Source organism: Loxodonta africana, chromosome 3, assembly GCF_030014295.1.
Source record: "Loxodonta africana isolate mLoxAfr1 chromosome 3, mLoxAfr1.hap2, whole genome shotgun sequence".
Lineage (NCBI taxonomy): Eukaryota > Metazoa > Chordata > Mammalia > Proboscidea > Elephantidae > Loxodonta > Loxodonta africana.
The window spans coordinates 72,106,930-72,133,007 of NC_087344.1; the positions used below are offsets into that span (position 1 = coordinate 72,106,930).

At 38.2% G+C, this 26,078-nt stretch overlaps 1 protein-coding gene and 1 pseudogene across 3 annotated transcripts in view; one reads left to right on the forward strand and one right to left on the reverse strand.

The window, feature by feature from the left end:
- Window positions 1-26,078, forward strand: part of AGO3 (argonaute RISC catalytic component 3) — a 180,819-nt gene that overhangs the window by 18,656 nt on the left and 136,085 nt on the right. For 2 of the 3 annotated variants that reach the window (XM_023554525.2, XM_010595205.3), the window contains exon 2: window positions 3,415-3,586. In XM_023554525.2, coding sequence (XP_023410293.1) covers window positions 3,415-3,586 — 172 coding nt within the window. Of the gene's footprint in view, window positions 1-3,414; window positions 3,587-26,078 lie in introns of those variants that run through there. The other variant, XM_023554526.2, reaches the window with a different exon arrangement.
- Window positions 24,855-26,018, reverse strand: LOC100676630 (V-type proton ATPase subunit E 1-like; annotated as a pseudogene).

Below are 26,078 nucleotides of genomic sequence, written 5' to 3' on the forward strand. Positions count from 1 at the left end.
TGTTTTGTATACAGGGTATGCCATGTATTAGGGCTCCTGGCATTGTCCCTATTTTTTCTTCCATGATCTTTATCATTTTAGATTTTATATTTAGGTTTTTGATCCATTTTGAGTTCGTTTTTGTGCATGGTGTGGGTTATGGGTCTTGCTTCATTTTTTTGCAGATGGATATCCAGTTATGCCAGCACCATTTGCTAAAAAGACTGTTTTTTTCCCATTTATGTGACTTTGGGCTTTTGTCAAATACTAGGTGCTCATATGTGGATGGATTTATGTCTGGATTCTCAATTCTGTTCCATTGGTCTATGTATCTGTTGTTCTACCAGTACCAGGCTGTTTCGACTACTGTGGTGGTATAATAGGTTCAAAAATCAGGTGGAGCGAGGCCTCCCACTTTGTTCTTTTTCAGTAATGCATTACTTATCTGGGGCCTCTTTCCCTTCCATATGAAGTTGGTGATCTGTTTCTCCACCTCAGTAAAAAATGTCGTTGGAATTTGGATTGAAATTGCGTTGTGCCTGTAGATCGCTTTTGGTAGAATAGACATTTTTACAATGTTGAGTCTTTCTAACCACAAGCAAGGTATGTTTTCCCATTTATGTAGGTCTCTTGGTTTCTTGCAGTAGCGTCTTGTAGTTTTCTTTGTATAGATCTTTTACATCTCTGGTAAGATTTATTCCTAAGTATTCTATCTTTTTGGCGGCTACTGTAAATGGTATTGATTTGGTGATTTCCTCTTCGATGTTCTTTTTGTTGGTGTAGAGGAATCCAACTGATTTTTGTATGTTTATCTTGTATCCTGATCCTCTGCTGAACTCTTCTATTAGTTTCAGCAGTTTTCTTGAGGATTCCTTGTGTATAAGATCATGTCATCGGCAAATAGAGATACTTCTTCCTTACCCATCTCGGTGCCCTTTATTTCTTTATCCAGCCTTCTCTGATTTCTGGGTCTCCTTCTGTTGGTCCAGACGAACAGAGACCAATTGTTGTATCTGGAGTGGCTGCTGGCAAGCTTTTGAAACCCCAGGCACTACACACTGAACTAGGAGGTAGAACACAAACTCTGAAGACATTATGCCCGTGGACTGGATAGATGCATGAAACCATGACCCTAAACCTTTGAGCCAAGAACATTAATCACGTGAGGTATTTAGTTATACCTAAGTAGTATCAACCGCTGCAGCCTTTTTTTTTCCTTGGCTGTTGCGGTAGTTGTAAAATTATATATAACACTATATTTGCCTTTTCACTCCACCCTTTTTTTCTGATGTACAGCTTAGTGATAGCAACTACATTAGTCAAGTTGTGTAACCATTACCCTTAGTTGATGCCAATTTTCTCATCACCATAAATAAAAATTCATTACTTTCCAGAGAAAGATTTTCCCTCTCTCTCCCCTTTCTAGCCTCTGTAACCCCTAGTAACCATTGGTCTCTATATAATTACCTGTTCTTGTCTGTTCATATAAGTGAGACCATGTAGTGTTTATTCTTTTTTTTTTTTTTTATAATTTTTGTTGTGCTTTAAGTGAAAGTTTACAAATCAAGTCAGTCTCTCACGTAAAAACGCATATACACCTTTCTACACATTTCCCAATTACTCTCACCCTAATGAGACAGCCTGCTGTCTCCCTCCACTCTCTCTTTTCATGTCCATTTCACCAGTGTTTATTCTTTTGTGATTGACTTATTTTACTCAGGATAATGTCTGTGAGGTTCATCCATGTTGTAGCATATATCAGGACTTTATTTTCCTTTAAGGCTGAGTACTATTCCATTGTATGTATGTACGACATTTTGTTTATCCATTCATCTGTTGATGGGCACTTGGGTTGTTTCCACCTTTTTGCTCTTGTAAACAGTGCTGGAATGAACATCATTGTATCTCTTATTAATTCCTAATATTTGTTTTTAGATTCCTCTGTAATGACAGGCTTATTTCTTCCTTTCCAAAGCCTTACACAGTGAAACCTATGAGAGCCGAAACTCAAGCGAACTGCCTTGTTTTCCGGGTCTCGAAAGTTTTCCGTCTTTGACAGGGTGCAGTCTTACCATTTTTCTTTTGCTCTCTATTAGTGGAAAATATTTGAGTTTTCCTTATCTGACAGGTTTCTACCTTATACAGGCCCTGGCATTCTCAGGTTTTACTGTATTTATTTTTCTTGCCTCACTTTTCTGGATAGCACCTGTGGCAAAATGTTCAACAAAAGTGATGATAGCAAGCAACATTGTCTCATTCTCAATCTCAGGGAGAAAGCTTTCAACATTTTACCATTAAGTGTGCTGTTTGCTGTAGGTTGTTTCTAGAGACCATTTATCAGATTGAGAAACTTTCTATTCCTAGGTCTCTAAATCTCCCTGTTCCCCCACCCCCCACCACAAATATATATTTGACAAAAATCAGCACTTGCTTTCGCATCTATCCAGATGATCGTTGGTATTTTTCTTTATTGATTGAATTACTTATACATTGATTTTTGATTGTCAACCCAATTCTTTATTTGTGTTCTAAATCCATTTTAGTCATGATATATTACCTTTTTGATATAATGGTGGATTTAATTCGCTAACATTTTGATTAGATGTTTTGCATGTATGTTCATGAATGAGATTGGCCTATGATTTTTCTTTTTCATAATGTCCTTGTCATGTTTTATTGTCAGCGTTTTTCTGGCATCGTAAGTTGAATTGGAAGACTGTGTATAAGTTTGGTGTTTTGTTTTTTTTGTCCTTAAATGGTTGATACAATTCTAGTGAAGCTATTGGGGCCTGGAATCCTTTTTGTGTGTATGAAAATATTTTTTTAATTTTGGATTTAATTTTTTTAAATAGCTATGGAACATTTCAGATTTTGTATGCTTTTGTGTGTCAGTAAGTTGTTTTTCTTGAGGAATTTGTTTCATCAAATTGATTGGCACAATATAACATGTTCAGTACCTGTAGTATTTTTCACTTCTGATACTGGTTATTTACATCTTTTTTCTCATTTTTTAAAAAATGAGTCTTGCCTAGAGTTTATCAGCTTTACCTTTTCAAATAATCCTTTTTATTGTATATTTTTATTTTGTTCATTTTTGCTTTTTATTATTTCCTTCCACTTTCTTTGAGTTTACTTTGCTGTTGGTGTCACACTCTGTGTCTATCTTGTGCTTGCTTATGCTCACTTGGGCTTGCAAGACTGTTCACCCTTCTCTCTACTTTATTCTAAAACAATTTTCCAGGTTTTTTTTGTTTGTTTAATAAAGAAAGGAAATTGGGGTGAAGGAAGTTGAAGTGTTAGGAATGATGTTATCTTTCAGCACTAGGCTTCAACTGTTTATCAGCTGTATTTATAATTCTAACGTACTCTGGTTGATTAGAGTATGAAATGCAGTTTATAACAATGTTACTCTTTTTCTTTTTCCTTCCCTGGCAGGACCCGTTGGGGCCCAGCCCCTACTCATGGTGCCCAGACGACCTGGCTATGGCACCATGGGCAAACCCATTAAACTGCTGGCTAACTGTTTTCAAGTTGAAATCCCAAAGATTGATGTCTACCTCTATGAGGTGGATATTAAACCAGACAAGTGTCCTAGGAGAGTGAACAGGTAAGAATCATGAAGCTATGCAGCTCTTTTGCTGTTGGTATTTGTTTTTGCCTTAGTAATGATTAACATTTATATTCTGTATCTGGGAACCAACAATAATGTGTAACAGTTCAGCGAAGAACACAGGCTAATTTGTTTTGAAATTGATTGTACTTTCAGAGAAATGATGGTGGGAAAAATATGCAAACTGCCTTGAAATTATAATTATTAATTATAACAGCTTATGTGTTTTCCCTGTGGTAATAGAAAAGGCCCAAGTTATATTTACGTGCTCTTGAAATCAGGCAGAGCATCCTGAGCATATCTTTTTTCTTGCTGTTAGGTAATAATACAAGTATGCTTTCTTTTTTCTCCTTACCCTACCTTACTTACCCCTTTCATAATTTTCCCTTTGAGATGATGGTGGTGGTGGTAGCTGTGGTGTGTAAAGATGGTGGTATGGTTTCATGCTTTCTGTTCCTGTGCTTCTCAACTCTTGACTGTTTCCTACCCTTGTATAGGAACAAATACATATGATATATAAAGATTTCTCAGTGTACTTTCAACAAAATCACTCTCCTCCCCTCAATGCCATAATATACCTGGAGCCCTAGTGGCACAGTGGTTAAAAGCTCGGCTGCTAACCAAAAGGTCAGCAGTTTGAATCCACCAGCCGCTACTTGGAAACTCTATGGAGCAGTTCTACACTGTTGTATGGGGTCGCTGTGAGTCAGAATCGACTTGATGGCAACGAGCATGTGTGTGTGTGGTGTAATGTAGGTAATGCAGGGAATATAAAAGGAATTTACATGAAGGAGGTTATATTCCAATAAAAAAAAGACAAGAACAGAGCATTTAGAAAGCAATATGATACTCAATTTAGCGTTTTTGTTTGTACAGTCAAGTACAAACTTTTCTTAGTTGATAATATTCTTAAGAGCCTCCATTCAAGACATAGATTGTTCTTGCTATCAAGAAATTTGTCATTTAATAGAGAAGGTAAGGCATATAAAAAATACGAAGATCTGATATCTTTTTCTTGGGCTTTTCATCCTAATTATTAGCATCTTTGTTATACCTGAAAGTGAATGAGCACTAAGAGACTTTGTGATAAAACAAATATATATATGTATGTGCGTGTGTGTGTGTATATATATGACTGTTATAATTAACTTGTAATTTAGGGTGCTTTGGGAAGTCAGGAAGGGCATTGTGGAGTTTTACAGTTGGAAGGAATCTAAGAGCTGTGATACCCTTTTCTATAGCTGAAATCAAAAAGATTAAGGGACTTAAGAACACCGTTCTGATGGCAAAAGTGAGACCAGATCTCCAGAATCCTGACTTAGTAGTCATTAAGAAATATTTATAAGTGAAAAAGAAAAGAAACTGAATTGATCTAAAACAGTTGGTAGAATTTTAGATAGTTGTAGTAAAGAGAACTTTTTTTTTTTTTAAAGGAGGGATAGGATTAATAACGGTACAGTGGTTGAGAAAGGTTTAGTGAGCCTTGTTGTTAGTTGCTGTTGAGTTGGCTCCACTGCTTGGAGACAGTATTTATAACAAAACAAAATACTGTCCAGTCGTGTGCTGTCTTCAGGATTGTTTATATGTTTGAGTCCATATTCAGCTTTTTGAGGAAATGCCATACTCTACCACAGTTGCTGTACCGTTTGACATTTCCACTAGCAGTCGAGGGTTCCAGTTTCTCCAAAGCTTCACTAACACCTGTTGTTTTCCATTTTTTTTTTTATCATTGCCATTCTAATGGGGGCGAGGTAGTATCTCATTGTGGTTTTTATCTGTATCTACAGCAAACAGTGGTTAATGACATTGAACATCTTTTCATGTGCTTGTTGCCCATTTCAGTATCCTCTTTGGTGAAATGTCTCTTCAAGTCCTTTGTCCATTTTTTAATAGGGTTGTTTGTCTTTTTGTTGTTAAGTTCTAGAAGTATTTAATATATTTTGATATTAGACCTGTATCATATATAACGTTCCCTAAAGTCTTTATCCAGTTTGTAGGTTGTCTTTTCTTTTTTTTTTAATAAAGTCCTTTGATGAACAAAAGCAATTTTTATGAGATCCCATTTATTTATTTTGTCTTTTGCCGCTCACGTTTTTGTTGCCAGATCTGATAATACAGCATTAAAAACTGGATCTCACAGCCTTGCCCCTAAGAATTGTATGGTTTTAGTTTACACATATAGGTCTTGAATCCATTTTTAATTGGTTTTTGTGTATGGTGTGAGGCTTGGCCCATGATACTTTCTTCTGCATGTGCAAATCTAATTTTCCCAGCACCAAAGACTCTCTGCTCATACTACTTTATTCTTTTTCTCCACCTAAATTTGAAAGCTAGACCTTCCATTTCCTTTTTCTGTATTGGTCAAGTCCATATAACCATTTCAATGAACAGGACTGTTTTTCTTCATCTTGTAACCCTAATCTTAGCTCAATGATTCTTACATAATAAATACTCAGTAGAGTGAATGATTGATTCCTGTGTATTCCCATCTGGCAAGGTCCGTGTGTGTAGTCACTACTTATATTGTTGAAAAACGGTATTTGCAATGAAGAAGTCGTTGGTCTTGTAAAATTCAGTCGTGCAACCTCAGGCATTGTTTATGTCATCAAGGCCATATTTTCCGACTACCGATCCTTCTTCTTCGTTTCTAACTCTTGCATTCCAATCACCAGTAATTATCAATGCATCCTGATTGCATGTTCAGTCAATTTCAGACTGAAGAAGTTGGTAAAAATCTTCAGATTTCTTCATCTTTGGCCTTAGTGGTTGGTGGGTAAATTTGAATAATAGCCATATTAACTGGTCTTCCTTCTAGGTGTATGGTTATTATCCTATCACTGACAGCGTTGTACTTTAGGATGGAACTTGAAATGTCCTTTTTGATGATGAACGCAGCACCATTCCTCTTCAAGCTGTCGTTCCCGGCATAGTAGACCATATGATTGTCTGATTCAGAATGGCCAATACCAGTCCTTTTCAGCTCACTGATGCCTAGGATGTTGAACTTTATACATTCCAGTTCATCTTTTATGGTTTCCGGTTTTTCTGGATTCACAGTTCATACATTCCAGGTTCCAATTATCACTGGCTGTTTACAGCTGTTTCTTCTCATTTTGAGTCATGCCACATCACTACATGAAGGTCCTGAAAGCTTTACTCCATCCACGTCTTTAGGGTCGACTCTACTCTGAGGAGGTAGCTCTTCCCCAGATGTGTTTTCAGTGCCTTCCAAACTGAGGGGCTCATCTTCCAGCACTATATCAGACAGTGTTCTGCTGCTATTCATAAGGTTTTCACTGGCTAATTCTTTTCAGAAGTAGACGGCTGGGTTCTTCTTCCTAGTCTGTCGTAGTCTGGAAGCTCAGCTAAAATGTGTCTGCCATGGGTGACCCTATTGGTATTTGAATACCTGTGGCATACCTTCAAATATCACAGTGAGATGCAAGCCCCAGCAGTATGACACACTGACAGACACGTTGTTGGGAATGTCACATGGAATCCACAGGAATCAAATCGACTACATCTGTGAAAAGAGACATGGAAAAGCTCAATATCACCAGTCAGAAAAGGGCTAGAGGCCAAATGCACAACAGACCATCAGTTACTCATATGCAAGTTCAAGTTGAAATTGAAGAAAATTAGAACAAGCCCACAAGAGCCAAAATACAATCTTGAGTGTATCATATCTGAATTTAGAGACCATCTCAAGAATAGATATGATGCATTGAACTCTAATGACTAAAGACAAGATCGCAAGGCTTCTCCTGATTCACGTAGCAGCAGGGGCTGATGAACCCAAGATTGTCAGGTCGGAGGGCAGGGCTTCCGCTTACAGGCTGTGAATATCAACGAATCCCAAGATGGGCAGATAAGCTGATAGCTGTTTTGAAGAAACAGAGGTCAAATGAACAGGAGGCAGGTGCAGGATCCAGAGTGAGCAAAAAGCCAGAACGTCTGCTTATATTTGGATGCAGACCGCACTCCCAAGGAAACTCCCCTTTAACTGATTGGCTACTTACTGCAGATTCCATCATGGGCATAATCACATATAAACACTGAGAAACATAGACCAGCCAAATTGACACACAACTTTAGCCATCACAGTCAAGAAGACAGTTGTTGCAACAGAACAAGGAGATAGTGTGTGGTTTAAAGTCAGGAAAGGTGTGTGTCAGGGTTGTATCCTTTCACCATACTTACTGTGTGTGCTGAGCAAATAATTCGAGAAGGTGGATTATATGAAGAAGAATGGGACATCAGTAATAGAGGAAGACTCATTAACAGCCTATGTTATGCAGGTGACACAACCTTGCTTGCTGAAAGTGAAGAGGACTTGAAGCATTTACTGATGAAGACCAAAGAACACAGCCTTCAGTATGGATTATTCCTCAACGTAAAGAAAACAAAAATCCTTACAACTGGATTGATAAGCAACATCATGATAAACAGAGAAAAGATTGAAGTTGTCGAGAATTTCATTTTATTTGGATCCACAATCAATGTGCATTGAAACAATAGTCAAGAAATCAGATGACACATTGCATTGGGCACATCGGCTGCAAAAGACCTCTTTAAAGTGTTAAAAGGCAAAGATGTCACTTAGAAGACTAAGGTGCGCGTGAGCCAAGCCATGGTGTTTTCAATTGCCTCATGCATGTGAAAGCTGAATGATGAATAAGGAGGACCAAAGAAGAATTGACACCTTTGAATTGTGGTGTTGGCAAAGAATATTGAATATGCCATAGACTTCCAAAAGAGTGAACAAATCTGTCTTGGAAAAAGTACAATCAGAGTGCTCCTTAGAAGCAAGTATGGTGAGACTATGTCTCACATGTTTTGGACATGTTATTAGGAGCGATCAGACCATGGAGAAGGACATCATGCTTGGTAAAGTAGAGGGTCAGTAAACAAGAGGAAGACCCTCGGTGAGATGGATTGACACAGTGGCTGTAACAGTGGGCTCAAACATAACTGATGGTGAGGATGGTGCAGGACCAGGCAGTGTTTCGCTCTGTTGTACATAGGGTTGCTATGAGTCAGAACCAACTCGACGGCACCTAACAACAAAACAACAGAGTTAATGAAAGTAGCCCTGGTGGCACAGTCGTTCAAGTACTGAGCTGCTAATGGAAAGCTTGGAGGTTTGAACCCACCAGCCGCTCCATGGGAGAAAGGTGTGGCAGTCTGCTTTTGTAAAGATTTACAGCCTTGGAAACTCTATGGGGCACTTCCACTCTGTACTATAGGGTTGTGAGTTGGAATCGATTGGGTGGCAACAAATTTAGTTTTGGGTTTTTTGTTTTTTTTTTTTTAATAATTTTTATTGTGCTTTAAGTGAAAGTTTACAAATCAAGTCAGCCTCTCACACAAAAACCCATGTATACCTTGCTACACACTCCCAATTACTCTCCTCCTAATGAGACAGCCCACTCTCTCCCTCCACTCTCTCTTTTCGTGTTCATTTCGCCAGCTTCTAACCCCCTCCACCCTCTCATCTCCCCTCCAGGCAGGAGATGCCAACATAGTGTCAAGTGTCCACCTGATCCAAGCAGCATCCCTCACCAGCATCCCTCTCCAACACATTGTCCAGTCCAATCGATGTCTGAAGAGTTGGCTTCAGGAATGGTTCCCATCCTGGGCCAGCAGAAGGTCTGGGGGCCATGACCAAGGGGGTCCTTCTAGTCTCAGTCAGACCATTAAGTCTGGTCATATGAGAATTTGGGGTCTGCATCCCACAGCTCTCCTGCTGCCTCAGGGGTTCTCTGTTGCGTTCCCTGTCAGGGCAGTCATCGGTTGTAGGCGGGCACCATCTAGTCCTTCTGGTCTCAGGATGATGTAGTCTCTGTTTCATGTGGCCCTTCCTGTCTCTTGGGCTTGTAATCACCTTGTGTCCTTAGTGTTCTTCATTCTTGTTTAATCCAGGTGGATTGAGACCAATTGATGGATCCTAGATGGCTGCTTGCAAGCGTTTTTAAGACCCCAGAAGCCACTCTTCAAAGTGGGATGCAGAATGTTTTCTTAATAGATTTTATTATGCCAGTTGACTTAGATGTCCCCTGAAACCATGGTCCCCAAACCCCTGTCCCTGCTACGCTGGCCTTCGAAGCGTTTAGTTTATTCAGGAAACTTCTCTGCTTTTGGTTTAGTCTAGTTGTGCTGACCTCCCCTGTATTGTGTGCTGTCATTCCCTTCACTGAAAGTAATTCTTATCTACTATCTAATTAGTGAATACCCCTCTCCCACCCTCCCACCCCCCCCCTTAACCACAAAAGAATGTTTTCTTCCCAGTTTAAACTATTTCTCAAGTCCTTATAATAGTGGTCTTATACAATATTTGTCCTTTTGCAGCTGACTAATTTCACTCAGCATAATGCCTTCCATGTTCCTCCATGTTGTCAAATGTTTCACAGATTCATCACTGTTCTTTATTGATGCGTAGTGTTCCATTGTGTAAATATACCATAATTTATTTATCCATTCATCTGCTGATGGGCACCTTGGTTGCTGTTGTGAACAGTGCTGCAATAAACATGGGTGTGCATATATCTGTTCGTGTAAAGGCTCTTTTTTCTCTAGGATATATTCCAAGGAGTGGGATTGCTGGATTGTATGGTAGCTCTATGTCTTGCTTTTTAAGGAAGCGCCAAATCGAGTTCCAAAGTGGTGGTACCATTTGACATTCCCACCAGCAGTATGTAAGCGTTCCATTCTTTCCACAGCCTCTCCAACATTATTTTGTGTTTTTTGGATTAATGCCAGCCTTGTTGGAGTGAGATGAAATCTCATTGTAGTTTTGATCTGCATTTCTCTAATGGCTAATGATGGTGAACATTTTCTCATATAACTGTTAGCTACCTGAATGTCTTCTTTAGTGAAATGTCTATTCATATTTTTTGCCCATTTTTTAATTGGTTTATTTGTCTTTTTGCAGTTGAGTTTTTGCAGTATCATGTAGGTTTTAGAGATCAGGCGCTGATCAGAAATGTCATAGCTAAAATGTTTTCCCAGTCTGTAGGTAGTCTTTTTACTCTTTTGGTGAAGTCTTTGGATGAGCATAGGTGTTTGATTTTTAGGAGCTCCCAGTTATCTAGTTTTCTTCTACATTCTTTATGATGTTTTGTAAACTGTTTATGCCATGTATTAGGGCTCCTACCGTTGTCCCTATTTTTTCTTCCATGATCTTTATCGTTTTAGATTTTATATTTAGGTCTTTGATCCATTTTGAGTTAGTTTTTGTCCATGGAGTGAGGTATGGGTCTTGCTTCATTTTTTTGCAGATGGATATCCAGTTATGCCAGCACCATTTGTTAAAGAAGACTGTCTTTTCCCCATTTAACTGTTTTGGGGCCTTTGTCAAATATCAACTGCTCATATGTGGATGGATTTATGTCTGGATTCTTAATTCTGTTCCATTGGTCCATGTATCTGTTGTTGTACCAGTACCAGGCTGTTCTGACTACTGTGGCAGTATAATAGGTTCTAAAAGCAGGTAATATAAGGCCTCCCACTTTGTTCTTCTTTTTCAGTAATGCCTTATTTATCTGGGGCCTCTTTCCCTTCCATATGAAATTGGTGATTTGTCTCTCCATCTCATAAAGAATGTCCTTGGGATTTGGATTGGAATTGCATTAAATGTATAGATCGCTTTTGGTAGAATAGAGAGTTTTATAATGTTAAGTCTTTCTATCCACGAGCAAGGTATGTTCTTCCACTTACATAAGTCTCTTTTGGTTTCTTGCAGAAGTATACTGTAGTTTTCTTTGTATAAGTCTTTTACATCTCTGGTAAGATTTATTCCTAAGTGTTTTATCTTCTTGGGGGCTATTGTAAATGGCATTGATTTGGTGATTTCCTCTTCGATGTTCTTTTTGTTGGTGTAGAGGAATCCAACTAATTTTTGTATGTTTATCTTGTATCCCAATTCTCTGCTGAACTCTTCTATTAGTTTCAGTAGTTTTCTGGAGGATCCCTTAGGGTTTTCTATGTATAAGATCATGTCATCTGGAAATAAAGATACTTTTACTTCTTCCTTGCCAATCTGGATGCCCTTTATTTCTTTATCTAGCCAGTTGCTCTGGCTAGGGCTTAAGCACAATGTTGAATAAGAGCAGTGATAAAGGGCATCCTTGTCTGGTTCCCTATCTCAGTGGGAATGTTTTAAGGCTCTCGCCATTTAAGATGATGTTGGCTGTTGGCTTTGTATAAATGCCCACACTTTATTATGCTGAGGAATTTTCCTTCTGTTCGTATTGTGCTGAGAGTTTTTATCATGTATGAGTGTTGAACTTTGTCAAATGCCTTTTCTGCATCAATTGGTAAAATCATGTGATTCTTGCCTTTTGTTTTATTTATGTGGTGGATTACATTAATTGTTTTTCTAATGTTGAACCATCCCTGCATACCTGGAATGAATCCCACTTGGTCATGGTGAATTATTTTTTCGATATGTTGTTGAATTCTATTGGCTAGAATTTTGTTGAGGATTTTTGCATCTACATTCATGAGGGAGATAGGTCTATAATTTTCTTTTCTTGTGGTGTCTTTACCAGGTTTTGTTATCAGATATGGTGGCTTCATAGAATGAGTTTGGTAGTATTCTGTCCTTTTCCATGCTCTGAAATACCTTTAGTAGTAGTGGTGTTAACTCTTCTCTGAAAGTTTGGTACAACTCTGCAGTGAAGCTGTCCGGACCAGGGCTTTTTTTTTTGTTGGGAATTTTTTCATTACGTTTTCAATCTCTTCTTTTGTTATGGGTCTGTTCAGTTGTTCTACCTCTGTTCATGTTAGTTTAGGTAGGTAGTGTTTTTCTAGGAATTCATCATTTCTAATAGGTTTTCAAATTATAGTTTTTCATAGTAATCTGATATGATTCTTTTAAATTCAGTTGGGTCTGTTGTAATATCACCCTCTCATTTCTTTTTTTTTTTGAGTTTTTTTTTTTTTATTAACTTTTATTGAGCTTCAAGTGAACGTTTACAAATCAAGTCAGTCTGTCACATATAAGTTTATATACATCTTACTCCTTACTCCCACTTGCTCTCCCCCTAATGAGTCAGCCCTTCCAGTCTCTCCTTTCGTGACAATTTTGCCAGCTTCCAACTCTCTCTATCCTCCCATCCCCCCTCCAGGCAGGAGATGCCAACACAGTCTCAAGTGTCCACCTGATATAATTAGCTCACTCTTCATCAGCATCTCTCTCCTACCCACTGTCCAGTCCCTTTCATGTCTGATGAGTTGTCTTCGGGGATGGTTCCCGTCCTGTGCCAACAGAAGGTTTGGGGACCATGACTGCCGGGATTCCTATAGTCACAGTCAGACCATTAAGTATGGTCTTTTTATGAGAATTTGGGGTCTGCATCCCACTGATCTCCTGCTCCCTCAGGGGTTCTCTATTGTGTTCCCTGTGAGGGCAGTCATCGATTGTGGCCGGGCACCAACTAGTTCTTCTGGTCTCAGGATAATGTAGGTCTCTGGTTCACGTGGCCCTTTCTGTCTCTTGGGCTCTGAGTTGTCGTGTGACCTCCCTCTCATTTCTTATTTGGGCTCTTTGCTTCCTCCCATTTTTGTTTTGTCAGTTTGGCCAGTGGTTTATCAGTTTTGTTGATTTTTTTCAAAAAACCAGCTTTTGGTCTTGTTAATTCTTTCAATTGTTTTTCTGTTTTCTATTTCATTTAGTTCAGCTCAAATTTTTATTGTTTTCTTCTGGTGCCCGTGGCTTTCTTTTGTTGCTCTCTTTCTTTTAGTTCAAGTTGTAGGGATAATTCTTTGATTTTGGCCCTTTCTTCTTCTTGGATATGTGCATTTATTGATATAAATTGGCCTCTGAGCACCGCTTTTGCTGTGTCCCAAAGGTTCTGATAGGAAGTGTTTTCATTCTCATTGGATTCTCTGAATTTCTTTATTCCATCCTTAATGTCTTCTATAATCCAGTCTTTTTTGAGCAGGGTATTGTTCAGTTTCCAAGTGTTTGATTTCTTTTCCTTGCTTTTTGTGTTATTGATTTCCACTCTTATGGCCAAAGAAGATGCTTTGTAATATTTCAATGTTTTGGATTCTGCTAAGGCTTGCTTTATGACTTAATATGTGATCTATTTTAGAAAATGTTCCAGGTGCACTAGAAAAGAAAGTATACTTGGTTGCTGTTGGGTGGAGTCTTCTGTATATGTCAACGAGGTCAAGTTGGTTGATTGTGGCATTCAGATCTTCCGTGTCTTTATTGAACTTCTTCCTGGATGTCCTGTCCTTCACTGAAAGTGGTGTGTTGAAGTCTTGTACTGTTATTGTGGAGCTGTCTATCTCAGTTTTCAGTGCTGATAGGGTTTGTTTTATGTATCTTGCAGCCCTGTCATTTGGTGCATAAATATTTAATATGGTTATATCTTCTTGGTGTATTGTCCCTTTAATCATTATATAGTGTCTTTCCTTATCCTTTCTGATGGATTTAACTTTAAAGTCTATTTTGTCAGAAATTAATATTGCCACTCCTGCTCTTTTTTGATTGTTGTTTGCTTGATATATTTTTTTCCATCCTTTGAGTTTTAGTTTGTTTGTGTCTCTAAGTCTAAGGTGTGTCTCTTGCAGGCAGCATATAGACTGATCTTGTTTTTGAATCCATCCTGCCACTCTCTGTCTCTTTATTGGTACATTTAGTCCATTTACATTCAGGGTGATTATGGATAGATATGAATGTAGTGCTATCATTTTGATGTCTTTTTTTGTGTGTTGACAGTTTCTTTATCCCACTTGATTTTATGTGCTGAATAGACCTTCTGTATATATTGTCCTTTCCACATATTTGTTGTTACTGATTTTGTTTCTGCTTAGTCTCTATTTTTGCCTTATATTTTATTTTGATGAGTAGGATAGTTTGTCTCCTTTGTGGTTACCTTATTATTTACCCCTATTTTTCTAAATTTAAAACTAAGTTTTATTTCTTTGTATCAATGAACCTTCCTCTCCATATGGAAGGTGTATGATTACATTTCTTAGTCCCTCTTTATTTTTTTAATGTTGTCTTCTTTTATATAATAACATCGCTGTTACCCTGCTTTGGACTTTTTTTTTTATAATCTTGCTTTGTTTTTTTGGATTTCCCTGTCTGGTTTGACTTCTGGTTGCTCTGCCCAGTGTTCTAGTCTTGGGTTGATACCTGATATTACTGATTTTCTAACCAAAGAACTCCCTTTAGTATTTTTTATAGTTTGGTTTGGTTTTTACAAATTCTCTCAACTTTTGTTTGTCTGGAAATGTCTTAATTTCACCTTTATATTTAAGAGACAGTTTTGATGCATATATGATTCTTGGCAGACAGTTTTTTTCTTTGTTTTTTTTCAATATGTCATCTCATTGCCTTCTTGTCTGCATGGTTTCTGCCGAGTAGTTCAAGCTTATTCTTATTGGCTCTCCTTTGTAGGTGACTTTTCGTTTATCCCCCACTGCTCTCATAATTCTCTCTTTATCTTTGATTTTGGCAAGTTTGATTATAATATGCCTTGGTGACTTTGTTTTAACATCTACCTTATGTGGAGTTCAATGAGCATCTTGGATAGATATCTTCTCATCTTTCACAATATCAAGGAAGTTTTCTGCCAACAAATCTTCAACAATTTCCTCTGTATTTTCTGTTATTCCTCCCTGTTCTGGTACGCCAATCACTCGTAGGTTATTTCTTTTGGTAGAGTCCCACATGATCCTTAAGGTTTCTTCATTTTTTTTAATTCTTTTATCTGATTTTTCTTCAAATACATTAGTGCCAAGTGATTTATCTTCGAGTTCAGAAATTCTGGCTTCTACTTGCTCATTTCTGAGCTTCTGTCCTGAGCTCCCCCGGTTAATGGAGCTAGCAAATTATCTTTTCCCCCCAGCTGCAAATTTTTTCCTTCCCCAAGGCCGGGAGGATGGCTCTAGGTGGTCACCAGGTAGGTCTGTCTCAGGCCCAGGGATTCAGCTGCTGAAGCCGGCTTGGAGGTGGGGGGCGCACAGTAAAATATAGGCAAGTACTTAGCTTTTGCCGAGAGTGCCATTCTCCTCCGGTTCCAGAGGTGTGAGTAGGCTATTGGCTGGCTGCTTCTCTGAGGAAACTGCAGCCATATGCTAGTACCAGCCTGCCGCTGCCGCCACCACTGCTCTAGAAATGGTGCCTGAGGGCTCCCTGCGATTCAGGTCCAGTAACTCCTCTCCACTTCTGAACGGTCTCTTCCTTCCCCTGCCCCTCAGTTCGTTGTCTAAGCTTGCCTTTGATGTTCAGGGCTCCCAGCCTGCCACAAACATACTCGTTTCACTTTTTTTTTCGGTTCTTTGTTATAAAGAAGGCTCGCTGGAAGCGTCTGTCTATTCTGCTATCTTTGCTCTGCCTTCCTTGTTTAGATTTTTTAGAGTGAATGAAATGTGTATGAAAGTAAAACGCAACGGATGTGATGGTGGGGTACAGGAAGAGAACTGGATATTACAGGGAAGTATGTATACGCACCACCCTGTCTGTCAGTTTGTTAAAATATGGTGACTTGTGTCACTGTGTTCTGGAAGCTATGCCACCAGTATTTCAATGCCAGCAGGGTCACATGGTGGACAGGTCTGTGTGGAGCTCCCAGACCAAGATAGGCAAAGAAGAAAGGCCTCGTGATTTAATTCCCAAAATTAGCCAGTGAAAACCTTATGGATCACAGTGGAACATTGTCCAACTTGGTTGCTTTGGACTCATCACCAGGGGGGATCAGTTACCGGAGGGGACATTATATTTGGTGAAATAACGGACCAGCTAGGGCAAGAAGACCCTTGGTTCCTCTACTCTTCTCTTCTAGAATCCTTGACAAAACAGTAGAGCAGGCTTTGTCTTAGTTGTCTTCTTTCACGTCTTTATTTCTGCTGACCCTCACCCACTTCCAGAATTTCACTGCTTCATGTTACAGTGTCATTCAGATTGCCTTTTTCTTGTTTCGCAAAACTGGAGTGTTAATGTATGACTGTTCTAGAAGATGTTTGCATTTTAAGAAGACATTTGTTAATCTAAATAAGTTTCTTAACTGATAGAATGTCTCAGGCAGATATTTCCAAACTGGATTCCTTATTAGTGCCCCTTCAGCTTTCCCTGCCCAAGAAGATCACCCCTACCTTTTGCAGTATATACTGAAGAATTGTTACAGGTTATTAAACAGGAGAACTATATGATGGAAATGTTATGAAAACAAAATCATTTGAACACAAAATGGGTTGGAATTGAGGGTATAGTAGAAGATGGAGGCTTGGGACCTTAGGACAGCAATTGAGATTTTTTAGTATTTCAGATGAGTTTATGAGGGACTGGGGCAGTGGCGATAATTTAGGTAAAAAATAATCAAATTGTTTATTGTATATGCTCCTCCTCCTTTTTGGGGGCGGGGTCTAGAGGTAAGGGAGTACCTGTGTATTATATATGTGTATATGAAATTTTCTAGCATAGTGTTTCATACGTAGATGCTCAACTAATTGGTTCAGTTTGAGAGAAAATATGTGTAATAACTTATTCTGGCTTTAACTTATGATCCCGTTGCTATCCCTGATTTCATTTTGTCTGTAGGTTGCTTTTTATTATTTGCCAGTAGGTAAAGGAATCATAATTTAAATGTTTCCAGGTGAAATTTTTGTATCATGTACTTTTCATTCGAGTTTTGATAGGTGCTGTAGGCGTTCTTTGGGACTCTAAAAATTGCATAAATCAAGTTTTTTTTTCCTTAATGATAGCTATTTTTAATTGTTATCAACTTGATTTTATGGCAGTATCTACAAAAGGTAATTATTTCCTCAGCAGACTTGCTTTCGTCTTCAATTTTTGTAAAATTACTCCATGACTAGTAAATTGTAACTGTCGTGGGCTTCTGAAATTTATGGTTAAGCTTCTACACTTCAACTGGAATTCTAAAAGTTAGAGGAACTTTATAGTTCCTTCTCAATATTAACTGAATAGTTAAGGGCCAAAATACAGCAGTTCACTTATCTGATTTTAACTTGTCCAAATGGTTAAAACAAGGGTAGATTGTTTAGTTTCTTATGGTAAAGGTTTTGCTCATAACGACTCAGCAAACATATATTCGACTACTATGAAAATGAGGAACACACAATTTACAAAGAAAAAAGTCTCAACACAAAAAAGTAAGTGGAAAAATGAAATTGTCAACAACACACACAAAAAGGCATCAAAATGACAAACACATACTTATCTGTAATTACACTGAATGTAAATGGACTAAATGCACCAATAAAGAGACAGAGAGTGGCAGAATGGATTCAAAAACAAGATCCACCTGTATGCTGCCTACAAGAGACAGACCTTAGACTTAGAGACACAAATAAACTAAAACTCAGAGGATGGAAAAAAATATATATCAAGCAAACAACAATCAAAAAAGAGCAGGAGTAGCAATATTAATTTCTGACCAAATAGACTTCAAAGTTAAATCCAACACAAAGGATAAAGAAGGACACTACATAATGTTTAAAGGGACAATTGATCAGGAAGACATAACCATATTAAATATCTATGCACCCAATGACAGGGCTGCAAGATACATAAAACAAACTTTAACAGAACTGAAAAGTGAGATAGACACCTCCACAATTACAGTAGGAGACTTCAACACACCACTTTCAGTGAAGGACAGGACATCCAGTAGGAAGCTCAATAGAGACACAGAAGACCTAATTACAACAATCAACCAACTTGACCTCACTGACTTATACAGAACTCTCCACCCAACTGCTGCAAAGTATACTTTTTTTTCTAGTGCATATGGAACATTCTCTAGAATAGATCACCTATTAGGTCATAAAACAAACCTTTGCAGAATTCAAAACATCGAAATATTACAAAGCATCTTCTCAGACCACAAGGCCATAAAAGTGGAAATCAATAACAGAAAAATCAGGGAAAAGAAATCAAATACTTGGAAACTGAACAATACTCTGCTCAAAAAAGACTGGGTTATAGAAGACATTAAGGAGGGAATAAAGAAATTCAGATAATGAAAACACTTCGTATCAAAACCTCTGGGACACAGCAAAAGCAGTGTTCAGAGGTCAATTTATATCGATAAATGCACACATACAAAAAGAAGAAAGAGCCAAAATCAGAGAACTGTCCCTACAACTTGAGCAAATAGAAAGCGAGCAACAAAAGAGTCCATCAGGCACCAGAAGAAAACAAATAATAAAAATTCGAGCTGAACTAAATGAAATAGAAAACAGAAAAACAATTGAAAGAATTAACAAAGCCAAAAGCTGGTTCTTTGAAAACATTAACAAAATTGATAAACCACTGGCCAGGCTGACTAAAGAAATACAGGAAAGGAAACAAATAACCCGAATAAAAGACGAGATGGGCCATATCACAACAGACCCAACTGAAATTAAAAGAATCATATCGGATTATTACGAAAAATTGTACTCTAACAAATTTGCAAACCTAGAAGAAATGGATGAATTCCTAGAAAAACACTACCTACCTAAACTAACACAATCAGAAGTAGAACAACTAAATAGACCCATAACAAAAAAAGAGATTGAAAAGGTAATCAAAAAACTCCCAACAAAAAAAAAGCCCTGGTCCGGACGGCTTCACTGCAGAGTTCTACCTAAGTTTCAGAGAAGAGTTAACACCACTACTACTTAAAGTATTTCAAAGCATAGAAAATGATGGAATACTACCTAATTAATTCTATGAAGCCACCATCTCCCTGATACCAAAACCAGGTAAAAACACCACAAAAAAAGAAAATTACAGACCTATATTCCTCATGAACATAAATGCAAAAATCCTCAACAAAATTCTAGCCAATAGAATTCAACAACATATCAAAAAAATAATCCACCACGACCAAGTGGGATTTATACCAGATATGCAAGGTTGGTTTAATATTAGAAAAACCATTAATATAATCCACCATATAAATAAAACAAAAGACAAAAACCACATGATCTTATCAATTGATACAGAAGAGGCATTTGACAAAGTCCAACACCCATTCATGATAAAAACTCTCAGCAAAATAGGAATTGAAGGAAAATTCCTCAACATAATAAAGGGCATCTATACAAAGCCAACAGCCAACATCTTTCTAAATGGAGAGAGCCTGAAAGCATTTCCCTTGAGAATGGGAACCAGACAAGGATGCCCTTTATCACCGCTCTTATTCAACATTGTGCTAGAGGTCCTAGCCAGAGCAATTAGGCTAGACAAAGAAATAAAGGGCATCCAGATTGGCAAGGAAGAAGTAAAATTATCTCTATTTGCAGATGACATGATCTTATACACAGAAAACACTAAGGAATCCTCCACAAAACTACTGAAACTAATAGAAGAGTTCGGCAGAGTCTCAGGTTACAAGATAAACATACAAAAATCAGTTGGATTCCTCTACATCAACAAAAAGAACATCGAAGAGGAAATCACCAAATCAATACCATTCACAGTAGCCCCCAAGAAGATAAAATACTTAGGAATAAATCTTACCAAAGATGTAAAAGACCTATACAAAGAAAACTACAAAGTACTAATGCAAGAAACTAAAAGGGACCTACATAAGTGGAAAAACATACCTTGCTCATGGATAGGAAGACTTAACATAGTAAAAGTGTCCCTTCTACCAAAAGCCATCTATACATACAATGCACTTCCCATCCAAATTCCAATGACATTTTTTAAAGTGATGGAGAAACAAATCACCAACTTCATATGGAAGGGAAAGAAGCCCCGGATAATTAAAGCATTACTGAAAAAGAAGAAGAAAGTGGGAGGCCTCACTCTACCTGATTTTAGAACATATTATACTGCCACAGTAGTCAAAACAGCCTGGTATTGGTACAACAACAGGCACATAAACCAATGGAACAGAATTGAGAACCCAGATATAAATCCATCCACATATGAGCAGCTGATATTTGACAAAGGCCCAGTGTCAGTTAATTGGGGAAAAGATAGTCTTTTTAACAAATGGTGCTGGCATAACTGGATATCCATTTGCAAAAAAATGAAACAGGACCCATACCTCACACCATGCACAAAAACTAACTCCAAGTGGATCAAAGACCTAAACATAAAGACTAAAATGATAAAGATCATGGAAGAAAAAATAGGGACAATGTTAGGAGCCCTAATACAAGGCATAAACAGAATACAAAACATTACTAAAAATGACAAAGAGAAACCAGATAACTGGGAGCTCCTAAAAATCAAACACCTATGCCCATCTAAAGACTTCACCAAAAGAGTAAAAAGACCACCTACAGATTGGGAGAAAATTTTCAGCTATGACATCTCTGACCAGCGCCTGATCTCTAAAATCTATGATTCTGTCAAAACTCAACCACAAAAAGACAAACATCCCAATCAAAAAATGGGCAAAGGATATGAACACGCACTTCACTAAAGAAGATATTCAGGCAGCTAACAGACACATGAGAAAATGTTCTAGATCATTAGCCATTAGAGAACTGCAAATTAAAACTAGTATGAGATTCCATTTCACTCCAACAAGGCTGGCATTAATCCAAAAAACACAAAATAATAAATGTTGGAGGGGCTGCGGAGAGACTGGAACTCTTATACACTGCTGGTGGGAATGTAAAATGGTACAACCACTCTGGAAATCTATTTGGCGTTTTCTTAAAAAAGTTAGAAATAGAACTACCATACGACCCAGAAATCCCACTCCTTGGAATACACCCTAGAGAAATAAGAGCCTTTACAAGAACAGATACATGCACACCCATGTTTACTGCAGCACTGTTTACAATAGCAACCAAGGTGCCCATCAACGGATGAATGGATAAATAAATTATGGTACATTCACACAATGGAATACTACGAATCGATAAAGGACAGTGACAAATCTGTGAAACATTTCATAACATGGAGGAACCTGGAAGGCATTATGCTGGGTGAAATTAGTCAGCTGCAAAAGGACAAATATTGTATAAGACCACTATTATAAGTTCTTGAGAAATAGTATAAACTGAGAAGAACACATTCTTTTTTTTTAATAATTTTTATTGAGCTTTACGTGAACGTTTACAAATCAAGTCAGTCTGTCACATAGAAGCTTATATACACCTTACTCCATACTCCCACTTACTCTCTGCCTAATGAGTCAGCCCTTCCAGTCTCTCCTTTCGTGACAATTTTGCCAGTTTCTAACCCTCTCTACCCTCCTATCTCCCCTCCAGACAAGAGATGCCAACGCAGTCTCAAGTGTCCACCCGATGTAATTAGCTCACTCTTCATCAGCATCTCTCTCCAACCCATTGTCCAGTCCCTTCCATGTCTGATGAGTTGTCTTTGGGAATGGTTCCTGTCCTGGGCCAACAGAAAGTTTGGGGACCATGACCGCTGGGATTCCTTTAGTCTCAGTCAGACCATTAAGTCTGGTCTTTTTATGAGAATTTGGGGTCTGCATCCCACTATTCTCCTGCTCCCTCAGGGGTTCTCTGTTGTGCTCCCTGTCAGGGCAGTCATCGGTTGTGGCTGGGCGCCATCTAGTTCTTCTGGTCTCAGGTAGATGTAAGTCTCTGGTTCATGTGGCCCTTTCTGTGTCTTGGGCTCATAGTTATCATGTGACCTTGGTGTTCTTCATTCTCCTTTGCTCCAGGTGGGTTGAGACCAATTGATGCATCTTAGATGGCCGCTTGTTAGCATTTAAGACCCCAGATGCCACATTTCAAAGTGGGATGCAGAATGTTTTCTTAATAGAATTTATTTTGCCAATAGACTTAGATGTCCCCTGAAATATTTGGCCCTATGGTATTGATCAGAATAGTAGAATGATGTATTATAGCCAAATAAGTTTAGTCAGAGGCATTTTCTTAGACAAAATACCCAGGAAATGCTTGTGGACCATTTTGTGAGTCAATTTCTCCCCAAATTTATTCTTTAGACATTCTATCTCTTGCCCTTTTTTTTTTTTGTCCTTTCCTCCCCCCTTTTAGGGAGAGGGTTCTATCTTTCATTTCATTCCTTATTTCATGATTTTGATTAAAAATTAGCATTTGGTAGAAGAGCATGCTTATTATGCAGATTTCAGATGTTACTGGTGTTTTACAAATGAATAGTCTCAATGACCAAAAATCGAGTAGTTTTAGAAATACCATGATCTAGGTTATTCATTCTATAATTTGAGATTTTATTCTAGCTTATCTCACTACTAAATATATACGGAGATAAGCCTTGAGTAGACTGTTATGTAGTAATTCAAAACCATTAAATGGCCTAATAGGTACATGGGGAAAAATTGTATATGAGGTGTGATTGCAACTATATAAAACCCTGCTGGTATGTACGTACCACATTTTGTTGATGGGCATTTAGGTTGTTTCCACCTTCTGGCTATTGTCAATAGTACTCCTGTGAACACTGGTGTACAAGTCTCTGAGTCTCTGCTTTCAAGTCTTTTGGGTATATATGTTGGTGTGGAATTGCTGGATTATATGGTTGTTGTATTTTTAGTTTTTTGAGGAATGGCCACACTGGTTTCCAGAACAGCTATACCATTTTTCATTCCCATCAGCAATAGGTAAGGTTTCTAATTTCTCCACATTCTCACCAATATTTGTTTTGTTTTTATTTTAGCCATCCTGGCAGGTGTGAAATGGTATCTCATTGTGGTTTTGATTTCTATCTGTGGAATGGCTATTGATGCGAGCATCTTTTCATGTTTGGTGACCATTTGAATGTCCTCTTTGGTGAAATGTCTTTTACATGTCGTTTGCCCATTTTATGTTTGGGTTGTCTTTTTGTTAAGTTGTCCAAGTTTTATGTATATTTTGGTTATTTGATTCTTGTCATATGTATGATTTTTGAAGATATTCTCTCAATTGCTAGCTTGTCTTTTCACTTTTTTGGTAAAGGCTTTTGATGAACAAAAGTTTTTAATTTTTATGAGGTCCCGTTTATTTATTTTGTCTTTTGCTGTTTGTTGTGCTTTTGTTATTAGATAATCCATTGTTAAAAGATAGGCCTGACAACGTTGCCCCTGTTTTTCCTTGCAAGAATTTTATGGTTTTTGTTTGCACATTTAGGTCCTTACTCCATTTTGAATTTGTTTTTGTATATGGTGTGAGGTATGGATACTGTTTTATTTTTCTGCATGCGGAAATCTAATTTTCCCAACACCATTTATTGAAGACTCTCCTTCCCCATCGAATAAACTTAGCACCTTCATCAAAAATCAGTTGACCACAAATGTATGGGTTTATTTTTGTACTCTCAATTCTATTCCATCCGTCTACCTGTCTGTTATTATACCAGCACCAGGCTGTTTTGGTTACTGTGGCTGTAGAGTGTTTTAAAATCAGAAAGTGTGAGTCCTCCTACTTTGTTCTTGTCTTTCAACATTGTTTTAGCTATTCAAGGCCTCTTGCCGTTCCATATAAAGTTGAGGATTGGTTTTTCTATTTCTGTAAAGAAGGCTGTTGGAATTTTGACCAGGATTGTATTGAAAGTATAGATCGCTTTGGGTAGTATTGACATCTTAACAATATTAAGTCTTCCAGTCCATGAACATGGAACACTTTCCATTTATTTAAGTCTTCTTTAATCACTTTCAGTGTGTTTTACAGTTTGCATTGAATAAGTTCTTCATGTACCTGGTTAGATTTATTCCTAGGTATTTTATTCTCTAGGAGCCCTGGTGGTGCAGTGGTTAAAGCGCTCGGCAGCTAATCAAAAGGTTCAGCAGTATGAACCCACCAGCTGCTCCATGGGAGAAAAGTGTGGCATTGTGCTTCCGTAAGGACTTGTAGCCTTGGAAAAACTGTATGCGGCAGTTCTACTCTGCTCTGTAGGGTTGCTGTGCATTGGAATCGACTCGATGGCAACAGGTATTTTATTCTCTTAGATGCTATTCTAAATTAAATTGTTTCCCCAGTTTCCCCTTTCAGATTCCTCATTGCTGATGTAAAGAAACCCAACTGATTTTTGTTTGTTGATCTTGTATCCTGCAGCTTTGATAAATTCTATTAGCCCTGAAGTTTTCTTGTGGATTCCTTGGAATGTCCTTTACCCAATTTTATTTTTATTTTCCTTGTAAACCTTTTAATAAGTAAAGCATGGTTTAGACTTACATTTGCAGATGAGGAAAATTTCTAGGCCCAACTACGTAACAGTGAAGCTACTACAGCTAGAAGGAATGCATGCCCTACGTGTGTTTTAAACCTAAAGAGCAGAAACTTGAAGCCAGAAAATACCATACATGTCATCCTCTAGAATAGATAATTGGAGCTAGAAAGAGCATAGGGGCCCAGTGAAGTTCATACAGCCACCATCTTATCTCCTTACCTTCTTCATGCTGCAGAACCGTAAGAAAGTTGTGTTGCTTTCAGATGAACTAGAGGTTGGTTGCTGATCATTTTAAGTGAAACTTATTCCTATCAGTAACCATCCAAAGGCATTAGCTACAGTAGGGCATTTTAGAGCAGCAAAGAGGAGGTTACCTAGATAATCTTGGTTCTTCATATATCAGAAATTTCCATATTGTATCAGTAGAGTGGAATGAACTCCATCTCCAAAACGCTTAGTCCAAAAATTTTCTGTTGGCGTCAGCATTAAACAAGGCTCCTTATACTTTTGGCATCATCTGCTGGGCTGTGAGATTCAGCTGGCTTTCTAGGGTGTTAGAAACCTTTATTTCATGATCCCCATTGTAGATCTCAGAGCCCTGGTGGCAAAGTAGTTAAGAGTTCAGGCTTTTAACCAAAAGGTTGGCAGTTTGAATCCACCAGCTGGTCCTTGGAACCCTGTGGGGCAGTTCTGCTCTGTCCTATAGGGTCGCTATAAGTTGGAATCAACTCGACAGTACCCAACGACAACAATTATGGATCTCAGCACCACCAGCTGTGTCCTCAGACAGGCCTCCTGATCAGTTTGGACATTAACATCTTTTTTGGTGGTGATTTTGTATGTAGGGGTTGCTTTTTACACCATAGCCTTACCAAAGGGAAATCTTGTTTTCTGCAACAAACAATCATTCGGGGCTCCAGCAACTGGTACAAATTCTGATGGGGAACCAGCCCATCTAGCAGCACTTGGTACCTGGTTGTATTACTACCTTCCTGAGTCTCTGTTGTGCTTCATTTTGTAGATGTGTGATAAGGTTATCTCTTGGTCTGAGGCATTTGAATCTGCCTTGATTCAAATTGGACATCTGAATTTTCTCCTGCTGTTCAATCTGTTTTTTTTCTTCTGATAGTGTTCCATAATCTTCAGTCTTTGAGTTTGCATGTGATGACTTTTCTCAATGTTGAATTCTTCTTTGGCCTTTGTATCTATTTCTTTTGCCTTCTCATTGGCTTCTTGTTCAACGAAAGCCATCATGTGCTTAATTTGCTTTTGCATATCAGTATTGCTGAGAGCCATGGTGAAGGCATTGCCAGGCCAGTGGGCAGCAAGCTCAAGTGTAGGTTTGAAGGGGGCATGGAAGGAATGCTCCTTTGTCCATTTTTAAATTGGGTTATTTGTCTTTTTATT